The sequence below is a fragment of the Scardinius erythrophthalmus genome, assembly GCF_964197995.2.
Source record: "Scardinius erythrophthalmus genome assembly, chromosome: 5".
In the NCBI taxonomy this organism is placed as follows: domain Eukaryota; kingdom Metazoa; phylum Chordata; class Actinopteri; order Cypriniformes; family Leuciscidae; genus Scardinius; species Scardinius erythrophthalmus.
Window position 1 is genome coordinate 34,136,724 of NC_138225.1, and position 16,355 is coordinate 34,153,078.

At 36.7% G+C, this 16,355-nt stretch overlaps 1 protein-coding gene across 1 annotated transcript in view; it reads right to left on the reverse strand.

The window, feature by feature from the left end:
* Nucleotides 1-16,355, reverse strand: part of kiaa0825 (KIAA0825 ortholog) — a 151,803-nt gene that overhangs the window by 98,575 nt on the left and 36,873 nt on the right. Inside the window, exons 8-12 of the mRNA XM_081365791.1 lie at nt 11,120-11,376; nt 9,443-9,593; nt 5,156-5,346; nt 1,520-1,702; nt 1,105-1,230 (exon numbers count right to left, since the gene is read on the reverse strand). Coding sequence (XP_081221917.1) covers nt 1,105-1,230; nt 1,520-1,702; nt 5,156-5,346; nt 9,443-9,593; nt 11,120-11,376 — 908 coding nt within the window. The remainder of the gene's footprint in view (nt 1-1,104; nt 1,231-1,519; nt 1,703-5,155; nt 5,347-9,442; nt 9,594-11,119; nt 11,377-16,355) is intronic.

The following is a 16,355-nucleotide window of genomic DNA, read 5'->3' on the forward strand; positions in this document are numbered from 1 at the left end:
ATATATTTAAGAAAAATTTGTAATTTATATATAAAAAAAAATATTTATTTATAATATAAATTATATATAAATATATACAGTATATGTATGCAAATATTTCTTAAATATATACATGCATGTGTGTGTATTTATATATACAAAATAATTATACAGAGTACACACACATATATTATGTAAACACAAACTTTTATTTTGGATGCGATTAATCGCGATTAATCTTTTGACAGCCCTAGTATTTTATTTTAATAATATTACATTATAATTATGTAATCGGATTGGAACACTTGTTGGACATTATATTTTATATAAATAAGTAGCAGAAGAAGTAGCATATTATTATTATTATAATTATTATTATTATTATTATTATTATTATTATTACATACATATGTGTCCACCTCAGAAATCACATTTAATTCCTTATAAATATAAATAAGTAACTAAGTATTAGTAATAAGTATATAGTTTATTTATCTTGTTATTTTGAACTTTCGATTTCCACCAAAATATAAGCAGCACAACTGTTTTCCACAATGATTATAATAATAATCTTTCCTGAGCCCCAAATCAGCATATTAGAATGATTTCTGAAAGATCATGTGACTGAAGTCTGGAGTAATGATGCTAAAAATTCAGCTCTGTCATCACAGGAATAAATTACATTTTAAAATATATTAAGTGAGGATAGGAGTAGGCTTCACTCAATGCATATACTTATAAACTTTAAGAGTGCTGGCCTGGATAATTAGAATACGTAAAGTAGGACAGAGACCGCACTATGCATATATACTTTTATTTGCACATAAAAGTATATATGCATAGTGCGGCCTCTCTCCTACTTTACGTATTTTAAAATATATTAAAATATATATTTTTTAATACATCATTATTTTAAATTGTAATTGTGTTTCACAATATGACTGTTTTTACCGTATGATCAAATAAATGCAGCCTTGGTGAGCATTAGAGACTAATCGACCGCAAACTTTTCAATGGTAGTGTAATTCTAATTATAAGACATCTCTGGGGAGGAAAATGGCATTAATGGGTTTATCATTGACCACTGACTGAACACTTTGGTTTGTTGCTCAATACTGTCAGTACCTCAGCAGCTCCTCAGTGAACAGTGTAGGGTTCATTACGCTCAGCCACATTGTGTCACGACTGTTCACTCCCTCTGGAAATTTTGGAGTTCTGCTGCCTCCTCCACCACAGCCTCCCTGAAAAACCCTGGAGAGAGCGAGAGAGAGAGAGAGAGAGAGAGAGAGAGAGAGAGAGAGAGAGAGAGAGAGAGAGAGAGAGAGAGAGAGAGAGAGAGAGAGAGAGAGAGAGAGAGAGAGAGAGAGAGAGAGAGAGAGAGAGAGAGAGAGAGAGAGAGAGAGAGAGAGAGAGAGAGAGAGAGAGAGAGAGAGAGAGAGAGAGAGAACGAATAAATAAATAAGCACACTCTCATCAAACGACTAATCTTGCTCCTGTAGTTCTCAATAATCCAGCAAGTTTATCCCGACTCTTGTGTCACCTGTGCAGCTCTGCCAGAGGTGATGTAAGGATGACCAGTACGGTCAGTAGCTGGTTACACAGGCTGTGTATGGACCACATCCAAGATCCACGGGCTGCATCTGGCCTTAGCAACTCCTCCACAGACTCACACATACTCCACATCAGATGCTCCACGCACAGCAGAAGAGCTGTAATATCAACCCTGGAGGAGGCAACGAGACAGATAACCAAAATTTACTAGCAAAAAAGTGTATTTTATGTGTAATATGTGATATTTAATAGAGCTACACTGTATGGTCATACCTGCTTGATGATTATTTAATTTGAAAATCAATGATATTAATAGTAAGATTTCATTGGGCATGCCAATCACAGTGCTGATTGTCAACACTGAAACAAATATTAACCCCAAACCCTAACTTACACCCCAACCTTAACCTTAACCTTAACCTTGTCTTTATCTCAAATCCCCTCAAAATCTGACTTTTCAGGGCCTAATTATACACATGCACATTCTAGAGTAATTCGTTTCCAATGAATGACTCATTTATTTGTTATACTGTCTCTGAACAGATACATAAATAATGCTGTCATGGGTTTTGACCCTATCTATCTATCTATCTATCTATCTATCTATCTATCTATCTATCTATCTATCTATCTATCTATCTATCTATCTATCTATCTATCTATCTATCTATCTATCTATCTATCTATCTATCTATCTATCTATCTATCTATCTAATGCATGCTCTGCTCAGTTCAAACCGCTAAATGAGTGTATGATGTACTTCTGTACAGTCTCTCAGTATCCAGAGAGGTTGAGTAACCCACTTTGGTTTCCATATTAAACTCAACTTTTCATCACCTACCACCAAGTTCTGCTTTATAGCACAGCGAAAGTTCCCCTTTCACCAGATAGCAGAAAAAGAGAAGGGAGCAGAGTCAGAGCCCATCTGCTTGGCAGACCCTGAGCTCACCCGGCACTGAAGAGCTCATAACCGGGTGTCCTTGCAGAAAGAAAAAAACTTTCCCTCCATTCATTCCTTCAGTGCAGCCTTGGGCGATCTGCTCTTTCTCATCAGTCCTGGAGTGGAGGGGAAGCGTGCTCTTGTGGCATCTTTAACCACTTTAAGTATGTGTTAATGCTACGCACAAGGCCTGGGCGGTTGGGCCCGTCTAGCATGAAAGAACCGGGCCCTCCGCCAGGCGCTGAGGCAGGGCCATGTGCTAACAAAGAGAGACTGTTCTACAAATCTGGAGATCTGCTTTGACCCCCGGGGCCGAACACCGGCATAATCACTAAAGCATTCAACACTGTCTGCTAAGCCCGAGGTTCCTGATGGAAGGTGGGCTTGTGCGTCTCAGTGCGGCAGAAAGACGGTAAGATCATTCAATCAGACAGCATGGACGACTGCTCTCAGTTACAGTGTGTTTGAGTGTGACTGCTGACCATAAGACGAAGACGGGTGACTTTAACCATGCATGGCCACTTCAGCACGACACATTTTCACAACGCAACAACCGAATGAGAATAATCCAGCATGTTCAAACACTCTTTTTACACCGACAATAAGATGATAGGTAATAGTATTTTATTAATATAATTGACCCTTCGCTAAGCCCCGCCCTCCTTAGTTACTGTTGCTACGCCTGTTAAGCTTTTGCGCCTGGCACGTCTATTACAGTATGTATGCACTGGTTTCAGACATTCCTAAGGAGATAATTAGTCATTTTTGGCGAACAGGTGAAAATATGAGAGAGCAAGACTGCAGTATGCATTCGAGGGCTATATCCACGACATAATATGCAAACGATTAGAGAATAATTTCATCAAAATTTAAGCTAAAGCCTATAACGATAGGTCCCAGTGCAAGCAGTAGCCGCCTCGTACGCTGATCATTCAAATGGGAAACACACAAATTGAGGAACAGCTATGTGCATGCACAGCAGCGTAAGTGAAATTTGAAAATATTCTAATATTTATAAATCAAACAGCTTATCCATAAGTATTGTGGAAGAAACAAAAGACATTAGCCTGACCACTTTGCAATGATAACATTCTCCCGCTTATATTTGTAGCGCGCCAGGCTACTGCTCACACGTCGTGGGTCACATAAGTGATTAACTTACTGTTATGAACTGATTAAGTTTGCATACCAACCTTGGAGATCTCCGGCAAGCCCCCTGATGTTCCCTCCTTTTACTAACTACCTTTTACTTTTACTAGACACCGGGAGAGTCGCGATCGGATTGGGGTAACGTTACTAGTTTGGCCGTCGATTAACAAAATGCTGAAATATATTTTTAAGTAACGTTAAATTATGTCTGTGAGCCTCCGTCTTGCCTTTAATCACACTGCTTGATCCACGAGCTGGACAATAACTTTATTCTAGAGCTGCTATAAAGCCAAAACACTTTACTTTTAATTTCCTATTATCAATGTAAAGCTGCTTTGGAACAATCTACATTGTTAAAAGCACTATATAAATGAAGATGACGCCCGGCATTTCTCCCCTTGGGTTTTAGGTTTCGGGAAGGGAACAAAATCCACCACCCCGTCCAAACTTTTACGATACCGGGTATCTGATTTCCACAATGAATCCATACGCACAACGCTTTGGCATGTTTCCCTCGCTCGAAAGCTTGCCAGACCTCCCGCGCCTAGTTACGGTTGCTAAGCTACGATTGGCCTGTGGCGGTTTTCAGGCGTGGCTTAGCGAAGGGTCAATTGTGGAGAGAAAAAAACAATATATATATATATATATATATATATATATATATATATATATATATGGTCTATAATAAGTGTTTTAACTATTATGTACTAACATTTAAATGAATCATTAACATTTAAATGAACTTATTGTGTACATATGTTTTTACATTGTACTTATATTTTAAAAATACTTGCATTTAATTACAGCTATAATTAATTTCAGATGTTGCATCTATAATTATTCATCTTATATAATCTATCTATCTATCTATCTATCTATCTATCTATCTATCTATCTATCTATCTATCTATCTATCTATCTATCTATCTATCTATCTATCTATCTATCTATCTATCTAACTGTCTGTCTATCTATCTATCTATCTATCTATCTATCTATCTATCTATCTATCTATCTATCTATCTATCTATCTATCTATCTATCTATCTATCTATCTATCTATCTATCTATCTAACTGTATGTCTGTCTATCTAACTGTCTGTCTGTCTATCTAACTGTCTGTCTATCTATCTATCTATCTATCTATCTATCTATCTATCTATCTATCTATCTATCTATCTATCTATCTATCTATCTATCTATCTATCTATCTATCTATCTATCTATCTATCTATCTATCTATCTATCTATCTATCTATCTATCTATCTATCTATCTATCTATCAATCTATCTATCTATCTATCTATCTATAGCAATAGGAGATGGTATTTTATTAATATAATGTTGGTGAGGGAAAAACTACCACACACAAACTGAAATATTGTCTGTGGAACGGGATGGAATGGAATAAACAATGGTGAATGGAACCATTTAAAGGAACTGAGAATTCCATGCCCACCCGAGACATTTAAAAAAATAACAACAGTTCTAATGTTAAATACGGCAGGTTTTCAGACGATCCTCTTATCTGGTACCTGATCTGAGGGAGTCTTTTGTAGGAGGGTCGCGCTCTTGAGTACCTCTGAACTAAAACCTCCAGGGTCTCACACAGCACCTGGGCCAAGGTCTGCCGGGCCTTCACGGGGGCAACAGCGCCCCAAAGGTCACTGCGCAGGCCTGTGAGAAAATAGTGCCACATCTGGATGGAGAAAGAACACCTTTCACCCTGAAAAAAATGGTGGAGGAGACAAAAAAAAGAGAGACAAAGAGAGACTGGTAAAGAGATGATGATGATATCACTGCAAATAAATACCGAAATGAGGAGAAAGGTCTTTCCAGACAATCTTCCTCTAGACCCTCATGGTCATGCACGCTGCACCTGGACCCCTCATTACCACAGAGAAAGAGAGAGCGTATGGATACTTTGAAGTTTTAATCTGGATATTCAATCACTGTTCATCTGAACATTACCCAGACATGCATGCACACTGAGTCAAGATGGTAACGGGTCATTCCTGTTATGCAAGTCTCATCATGTGAGACTTAATATACTGGGTGAAATATAACTCGTAATTTTAAAATGGAAATCATATTGTTTTGTTTTGTTTTCTCCCCCACAACATCCCAAATTGAACAAAGGAGTGAATTTTAAAGTTTGAGCAGATGTTGCTTTTTAACCATGTCTCCAAGTCCATAGCAAATCTATTTTTTAAAAACTGGGATTTCATTAAGAAATTCTCCAGATGTTTCAGCATTTTTCCTTTCTCTAATCACAATAGTTCAAATAAAACATGTTTTCTTGGGAATATCGTTTTAATTGGATTTTATAGGTTTTTCCTGTGCTCTCAATTTTACTTTCCATCCTGTTAGACTTTTGCAACTAACAAACGCCAGTTCCATGACATCATCCTCCAGGATGTGATATCACTTTTTGGTGGGGGAAAACAGCATAAACATGAACAAGTATAAACAACAGATTTGATGAATTATGTGATGTATTAGCTGGTTTGTCTCACTTTAAAACAGAGGTTTTCAAACTTTCTGATGATGCCAAAGACCAGGGCAACTATATATATATACAGTATATACAGTATATATATTAAGTATAAATGCCCATCATATATTTGTCTAGCCACTATTAGAGAACTGTTATTAATAATTGTATTAACACAATTATATTTATATAAATAAATTAAATAAATGCATTTATATAATAATTTATATTTATATTTGTGTATACTTTATATGTATTTTGAAAGCATTATGAAACAGTAATAATATCAAATTGCCTAAATGTGTAAAAAAGAAAATATTGTTATACGTTAACATTTTTTAATAAATATATTAAGTTAACAAGTGTTATTCCACCGGCCTCCTAGGGCTACCCAGACACAAAGTTTGAAAATCCCAGCTCTAAAACATTATATCCTTCGATAAAATGACAGAAATCTGTATAATGTATTTAAAAATGTCAAAAAGATTCAAAAATATTAAAAATGTATTTCAAATTGCCACATTTAGTGAGCTTCAGCTCTTTATTTCCATCCAATTAACTTCAATCCTATTATGCAAAATCGTGTCACTGTGTAAATAATCAAGATTTAATGAATAAAGTTGAAGTATGAAGCTATTTCTGCACTTTTAAAGAAATGATTTGCGACACAATATTATTTTTAAAAAGCTACAGAGCACAAATGTAGAGCATAACAGGAATAAGCTTGACTGATCTAAAGGCTCAGACTTGCGTTGCTGAGATGCTTTCAGAATTGTATGATACTTGCTCAACAGCTCTAACGGAAAAAAGCAAGAAATGGAAACACAATTCAGAAAAATGATAAAAAGGACGAGAGAGTCTGCTTTCCTAAGAGGCTAATTACTTTCAGGCAAAGAGGAAGCCGCATTAGGAGTTCACAGTGTGACCAAAGAGAGATTATTAACAACCATGTACTACATCTCCTAATGAGAGCTGGGACGTGGTCCACCAGTGAGCCACGGCTAAGTCAGCCATAGAAAGGGACACACAGGGGCATGAACACACGTCCGGACCCAGGGATTTAGCGCTAGCGACTGGGCCTCTGGAAGCACTCGGGCCCTTTGGCATTTGCTCGGGAGGAAGTGAAAGGGAGGAGGGGGGAAGAGGGGATACAGGTCAGCAGAGGCGCAGACTCACACCTGCACACAGCAGGCCAGTCTGCCCCACAGCCCCGCGACGGGCGGATGTGTGCGTACGCATCTGTGAGAGCGCTTATGACTGTGCCCATATCTTAATGGAGGTAAGGTTAGGGCTACGGGAACGGCTAGACTCTTCGACACACAGATGGTTAGTCTAAAAGCTGCCTCGGGGCAACACTGAAAAGACTAGAGGAAGGGTCATTATGAGAACTAGGACTGAGAGCTTTGCAGCTAGAAATATACTGTAGCTAGACTTTTTTTTTTTTTTTTTTTTTTTTTTTTTTTTTTTTTACTTATGACCGTGTTTAATATAAACATCAATACTGGTCTGAAAAGGCTTACAAGTTTGATTTGAATTTTAATTAACAATATATATATATATATATATATATATATATATATATATATATATATATATATATATATATATATATATCTTTTTTATTATTAACAATTGCAGCCAAATCAATTCGAAATGCTTACAGCAAGAAGTAAAAATCTAGTTAAAAATAGTTAAGGGCTGTTTTTCAATAAATAAACAAAAGAATGTTTAGTGTATACGGATATTTATTTAGTGTACACGAATATTTGGTAACACTTTACAATAAGGTCTCATTTTTTAACATTCATTTATTTATTAACTAAGAATTAACTATGCAATTCATTTGTTACAATATTTATTCATCTTTGTTAATGTTAGTTAATAAAAATACAGCTGTTCATTGTTTTTTCATGTTAGTTCACAGTGCATTAACTAATGCTAACAAATACACGTTATTTTAATAATGTATTAGACTAGTAAATGTTGAAATTAACATTAATTAAGATTAATGCTGTAATGACCTAATAAAACAAATTTTTTTTTTTTTTTTTTTATTAATTTGCACAAATGTAAATGTAATCTAAAACATTTTAATAAGACAATTTAATTACAATTTTCATGTAATTTAAATAAAAAAAACGGATGATGATGCAAACAAACTGTTGAATGAAAATTTTGATTAAATATATTGATTAAAATGGACCATTTTAACTGATTCTTACAAATGAATCAAGCTAAAAGCTCCAAAAGCTTAACCAAATAATGCCCCGTCAACAAAACAAATAGACTTAAATAAAAGAATAATATAAAATAATATAAAAATAGGATTTTAAAAGTATTCCAACCCATCCCCAACCCCACAAAAAAAATTCTAATATATAGTCAATGAACAAACTAATGTTCTTTTTCTTTAATGGAAAGACAAGAAGGTTTTACACAAACACATTCTGGTTCTATAAAATTTGTCAGATCTGCTGAGACTGGAATTTGGTTACAAATATGTGACCCTGGACCACAAAACCAGTCTTATGTGTAATTTTTTTTAAATTGAAATTTATACATCATCTGAAAGCTGAATACATAATATTTCCATTGATGTATGGTTTGTTAGGATAGGACAATATTTGGCCGAGATAAAACTATTTGAAAATCTGGAATCTGAGGGTACAGAAAAATCGAAATCGCCTTTAAAGTTGTTCATTTCTATTGGCGATAGTGCAGCATCCATTCACAAAAATAAATGTTTTATATATTTAAGGTGGGAAATTTACAAAATATCTTCATGGAACATAATGTTTACTTAATATCCTAATGATTTTTGGCATAAAAGAAAAATCTATAATTTTGACCCAAACAATGTTTTGTTGGCTATTGCCACAAATATACCCGTGCAACATAAGACTGGCTTTGTGATCCAGGGTCACATATGCAAAACGTTTAAGCATTCTTTTTTTTTTTTAAAGGCTCTTTAGTATGGCAGGCCTTGAGGTTGGATCAACTAAGGATTGAGTTTGGATCAACTAAACAGTCAAGGACAATGTGCAAAGAACAGCCAAGAATTGAAGAGGGCGACTACTTAAGAATACAATAATACAATGTATCATTTATTGTCCAATGTCACTGCATTTCAATACATATACACTTAAGTTCTGAATGTGATTATGCTGTTTGACTTCACCACAGCTTTATCCTTGAGCACTCTTTAAAAGCACAGGATGTTTTGTCTTCCAATAACCTAACCCAACCCCACAGAGAAGCCCTCAACAAGGCTTCCACGTAACATGAACTATTATTAAAATATAGCCAGAAAAGCTACAACCATCTGTACCTCGTAAAAAGGGTTGGGGTCACTCCAGTAGTGGCTCTCGGCATCCTGCAGTATACTAGTGGTGCACACATGGACGCAGTAGCTGGTCAGGTGATCGTTCAGGGCCGCCAATACATCCTGGCTTCTCTGAATGGGCAGTAGAGTTAGAGGCCTGGTGTTGGAGACATCAAAGACACAAGGCCTGGTTTAAAGCAAAAGCGGTGTAGTTTACAGGTCAAAGAGCCACTAAGTGATTAATATCAGCAAATGGCTCTTATTATTACCTGTCAATCATTCAACACCTCCTAATTCCTCCCCTAATGTTTTCTCAGTCCCCTTCTTTAAGAATAAGGCCACACATATGGTCTGACACCCCTTTCTGTCTGTCTCACTCTCTTTCTGTTGCTCATTCTCGGCTGTAACCTTACAAACACATAGGTGAATAGTTCTGTCAGAGTCCACCAGCTCACGTACGTCTCACTCCGGTTCTTTACAATCCAATTACAGCATTTTAGTAAATCTGACATCCGTCTGACAGGCTGCCTCGCCAGGAAAACCTAGGCTTGACAAAGTGCACTATAAACCGGTGAACTTTAGCAGTGCTCACCCTCTCCAAACACTTTTCATTTTATGTACAAATGCACAGGTCAAACCCAAGCTGGGTTTTTTAATATAGCCTACCTATCATCCATGGAGAGATTTGGAGTTATTTATGAAATCAGGACTACCACAATACAGAGGATCAGACTTCACTGTCATTCCTCACGCCACATCCACTACAGAAATACGGTGCAGCTTCTGCATTTGATAAATGTATACTTGGGCCAAACATTAAGATCTTTATCAGGTGTTTATGCATTTGAAATGCAAATGCATGCAAATTAGAAATGTTAAGAATCTAGACTAAGATTCTGGCTATTTGTTTTCTTCTTGTTGTTGTATTAAGCATAAACCTATATTTTCTTAAAAATAGAAATAAGAAAAATAAACTTCAAAATATATTTAAAAACAAAGTGAATAAAAATAATGTATATTCTCTAATAACAAGTCCTAATAACTTACACAAATGTTATCTTGTTTTAAAGATATTTATATAGTTACTGGAATACAAAACAATTAAGAAAATTATATACTTTTTTTACTAAATCTTACCATTAAAATGACTTGCATTGGACTAGCTCAAAACATTATTAAAGTGTGCACTAGCACTACCCTTGAAAGAATTTTAAAGAGGTATCTTATGTTCAACAAGGCTGCATTTATTTGATCAAAAAACTATAATATTGTGAAATATTATTACAATTCAAAATGGCTTTTTTTAGTTCTGGTTTAATATATTTTAAAATGTCATTTATTCCTGTGATGGCAAAGCTGAATTTTCAGCATTGTTTCAAAGTCGCATGATCCTTTAGAAATCATTCTAATATTCTGATTTGGTGTTTAAGAATCATTTCTTTATTATTATCAATGTTGAAAACAGTTTGCTGTGTACTATTTTTGTGTGAACGTTTTCCTGGATTATTTGATTAATTCAAAGTTCAAAAGTATTTATTTGAGATATAAATGTGTTGAAACATTATAAATGCCATTACTGTCACTTTTGATCAATTTGAATTTAATACGTCCTTGCTACATATTGATAAGTTAAGAAAATATAATCGACAAACAGGAGTGCTTTAAAAAATGTGTTTAACTCACATGTCTCTGAGCTGGCTTTCATAGTGAGTGAGTGTCTGGTGAATGTAGTCACTGGTGGCCATCAGAATGGGCAGGTTCTTGAGGGGAGCTGAGGCCGGGACTTCCCCTGCCCTTTCCTCCAGCCTCGTCAGTAGGAAAGAAGTCACACGGCCACACACCTCCACGTAGCTGGAGCACACGGGCAGCAGGGTGTCCTCTCTAAACGCCACAGCCAGAGGGAGAAAAGCATCCATCTGCTCCACAATGTCTGCACAGAACTGGAAATACAGTGAATATATGAGTTTTTCAAAGGTTTTTCTGTATGATCAATAGATAATCAATACTTATGCCTTAAAGGGTTAGTTCACCCAAAAATGAAAATTCTGTCAGTAATTACTCACCCTCATGTTGTTCCAACCGCGTAAGACCTTCGTTCATCTTCGGAACATAAATTAAGATATTTTTGATGAAATCTGAGAGCTGGATCACTCCTCCATAGGCTGCTAGGTGACCGAAACGTGCTGGCCCAGAAAAGTTATTAAAGAGATCGTTAATATAGTCCAAGTGACTACAGTGGCTTAATCTTAAAGGGATAGTTCACTTTGAAATTAATTTTTGATATGTTTTAGCTTACCTCAAGGGCATCCAAGATGTAAGTGTCTTTGTTTCCGCAGTAGTTTCAATTTTGATATTTTTAGGTCAAACCGTTCTTGTCTGTCAGTCATATAATGCAGTTCTGTGGTCACTGTCTCAAAACACAAGCACAGAGTCCAAATTAAAACAATTCCCCATCGTCCAAATGAAACAATTCCCCATCATAAGTACACATTGATGGCCTAAGACACGAAACGAGCGGTTTGTGTGAGAAAACGAACAGTATTTATATAGTTTTTAGCTCTTGAAAACAGCACACGTCCAAATGGTCTGACGGCGCGGGCGAGTATAGATATATACATAGATGTCGCCTTGGCTACTGCAGTTCATTGGAACGAAACCGTAGCAAAGCGACATCTAGTGTATATATCTATGCGGGTATAGATGTATACACTAGATGTCGCCTTCGCTACTGCAGTTCATTGGAACGAAACCGTAGCCAAGGCGACATCTATGTATACATCTATACTCGCCCGCGCCGTCAGACCATTTGGACGTGTGCTGTTTTCAAGAGCTAAAAACTATATAAATACTGTTCGTTTTCTCACACAAACCGCTCGTTTCGTGTCTTAGGCCATCAATGTGTACTTATGATGGGGAATTGTTTCATTTGGACGATGGGGAATTGTTTTAATTTGGACTCTGTGCTTGTGTTTTGAGACAGTGACCATAGACCTGCATTATATGACTGACAGACAAGAACGGTTTGACCTAAAAATATCAAAATTGAAACTACTGCGGAAACAAAGACACCTACATCTTGGATGCCCTTGAGGTAAGCTAAAACATATCAAAAATTAATTTCAAAGTGAACTATCCCTTTAAGTATATCAAGCAAGGAGAATACTTTTTGTGCGCAAAAACAAACAAAAATAACGACTTTATTCCACTATTCATTTCCTTCTCTCTGGGCCTCTAGTTGGTTCACGTAGTGTTTTTGCGTAGCGCGTCTGTGTTACGAATAAAGTCGTTATTTTTGTTTGTTTTTGCACACAAAAAGTATTCTCGTCGCTTGATATACTTAAGATTAAGCCACTGTAGTCACTTGGACTATATTAACGATCTCTTTAATAACTTTTCTGGGCCAGCAAGTTTCGGTCACCTGGCAGCCTATGGAGAAGTGATCCAGCCCTCAGATTTAATCAAAAATATCTTAATTTGTGTTCCGAAGATGAACGAAGGTCTTACGGGGTTGGAACAACATGAAAGTGAGTAATTACTGACAGAATTTTCATTTTTGGGTGAACTAACCCTTTAAAGGCATGATATGTATGATTTTTGGATTAAAATGACCAAAAACCACTAGAACATTGTTATATATTCTGTTGACTTGTGTACTTACATTATCCCAAATGTTTCCAACAATGTTTAAATCCAGAGAAATCAGATATTTTAACCAGTGTAACGGGCCGTGTCATTGCGTCGCCTGTCAATGGCTTCATATCCGCATTACCCTTGGTTTACGGTTTAACTTCGGTAGAAACCATGGAAAAAAGGCTTCTTTATATTATGTTTTTGTTTTTTGTTTTTTTGACAGGTGAGCAACTGTCTGGATACCTTTATTGACTAAAAACTAACCATTGTTATATAGCTCAACACGGCTAGTCTTATTTTTCGAATCCTTTGTTTTCTTGATTTACCGCGAGTAACGGTAACAACTGTTACCGTGATTTACTGCGAGTAACGATAACGGTAACAGAGTAACTGTTTTCCTGTAGCTCAAACAGTAGAGCACTGGCGCTTGCAACGCCATGGTCATGGGTTCGACTCCCAAGGAAAGCAAGAACTGATAAGAATGTAAATGTGTCGCTTGAAATGCAATGTAAGTCGCTTTGCATAAAAGCCTCTGCCAAATGTATAAATGTAAATGTAACACTATTTTGTCAAGTGGCTAACATAGCAAAATCAGAAAGAGTTTTATCAACAGCAATACAGCATTTTCTCCGCCATACGAAGTTTTCAAATTAATTGCATGCCATTTAGCTTTTATTAATATGATATTATAATATGATCTAGCTTACTGCAATGTGCAACAAGTGTCTTATACCAGTTACCGAACGCACAGAGTAATGCTATAACATAACATTCAGGACACTCAAATGTATTTTTAGTATGATTGTTTTGACCGAGTAAAATAGCACTGCGTTACCCCACAATTTTAATTCGTCAAATAAAGTGACCTGTAATCCTGTATGAGTATTTCAGCACTTGTTTGTGAAATGGTTGTTTCATTAGAATGGGATAAGATCCACGACTTTCCCGAACTCTGACCTTTCCCGTGATCGCTATGGCAACGTAGAACAAGCCGGTATCGAACTTCCGGTTTACGTTAGCCTGAAGATACCGCTATCAGAGAGCCTCAACAAACCCAAACAATTTGCTTGGATAATGAGGAGTAGAGCTTAGATAGGGCCCAAAAAATCAAGCCCGACCCTACCTGAGACCGTTGTGTCCGAGCCCGGCCCGACACATTAACTGTAATTATGAGCCCGAGCCCAATTTAGACCCAATCATTTTTAATACGTGGGCCGTTATAACCAGGGGCGGCGCCAGATAATTTTTTAACGTGTGCTGAGGGGGTGCTATTATATATAAATACTTTTAATAAATGAGCAAAAATTGGCCACTTAATATTTAATATTCAATTATTTTAATGATCACAATTAAAGTATTAATGTTATTAAATTGAACAAGCACAACATTCGGCATTCAATCAAATATTATTAAAGATTTATTATTATTAATAATGTTATTTCAACACAATATCTCGTTATTTTGACATCATATGTGTGCCGAGTGTGCGTGCAATAAGCAAGATGTGCATTTGTAAATCCAGTGAAACGCGTGCATTGATTTTTATTAATAAACTAGTGTTTTGTGTCAGTGTCTGCTGCAAAGATGAAGATGATCATGGTGTTCACTTTTCATAATCAACATAGATGGAAAAAAATTGCATTATAATATTTGAACAAATATGAAACTAAATGCTCTTATTTAATGGCTACAACAAATATAGGCCAACATACTCTCTATTTGTACAAATTGCTGCACATTCAAGTTAATTCTCGAATTAATTTTCAAATTATTGAAAACAATAAACATACCACTTAAAAATATATATACAGTTGTACTGCAGTTTTTTCTAAGTAGCGTTACAAGAAACACTCTTTCTGCGTAGAGGGTCCGTTTATGTTGGAAACAACTCCCATTCATAAAATCCTTCAGTTTTCGCGTGTTGTTTGTGCACCTGACAACGGTACACGTTGAGCCACAAGGAGCCATTGCTGTCAGCATTACTACTTGTCAGTAATCAGTTTCACCCGTTTGTACCGCGACGCGAGTATCCCTTGTGTGCAAGCTTCATTAAGCGTTACGCTAAACCGGAACTGAGATACCGGCAACAGGAAGTATCGAGTGTCATGGCGACGCCCATTAAGACTCGCAGGAAAGTTGTGGATACTGTGAATTTAAGTGATCAAATGTAACTGTAACCAAGTTCAAGTTCAGAGAAGGAGGTGAATGCGAATGAGCGGCAGCGGCCGACTGCAGCATATAAGCATAATAAAAACAGCCATGTAAAATGTCCCAGGCTCTCTGCCCTGCCCTGCTTCATACCAGTAACATTAATAAATCCTCCATGAACATGAGTCTAATCATATTGCTTTTCCTCAACTCCCATGATTCCACACTCATTCACAGCGTCATCAGGCTATGCCTTCATAATTGTTTTGAATAAACGTCCTCTAGTGGCGAAACTTACATACTGTGCCTTTAAAGGTGAACTAAGTAACATTTTTTATCTTAACCGAACATCTTCGGAGTCATTGGAATGGTTATATGACTGTTTTCGGGTTGAATGGTGGTCTTCTCGCACCCCTCGAGCGCCTGTGAGACGAAAAACCACACTTGCAACTTTGGGCTGGCGAGCCGCCGGCCACAGCATCAGAAAGTATCGCGTGATATCAGGTCTCGCGATGTAACGAATTGCTTTACGGCACTGCACACATACAATATCTAAACATTTATATGCTAGCCTTCTGTGTATCATACATACCTCAGTGGACATGGCTCCGTGCGTTCGCCGGGTTCTTTGAAAACAAATACACATGACCAGCGGGAAAAGATGGGAGGGGGGCGAGTCGCCAACAAGTTTTGACGACAGTGTTGTCAAATATTTATTCCGAAGCTGTAGGGGGAGCTCTATAGAGAAACCCGCGAGCAAAAAGCGAGAAAACAGCGAAGAAATCGGCAAAGCTGCATAATGCTGCTTTAATGTGTCCCCCACTTCACAACTCAATTATTTTGCCCCTGCAAAATTCCACATTATTAAAGACAATGAATAAAACATAATCATGTGTATAATTAAATAATCAATTTATTGTAATATTTTATTTTGCCTGCAAATCAACAGGACAGTTTTGACGGGAAATAATAAGTGAAAGAGAGCGGTTGGCTTAGGAAATGACACAACACAACATATTGAAGTACATGAACAACCTGACAGGCTTCATCTCCGACACTGACGGATTTATTTTTTAACACTTGTTTGGTGCAACTATACTGTTATCCACACTAAACAGTGCTTCTTTACTATCATGACCAT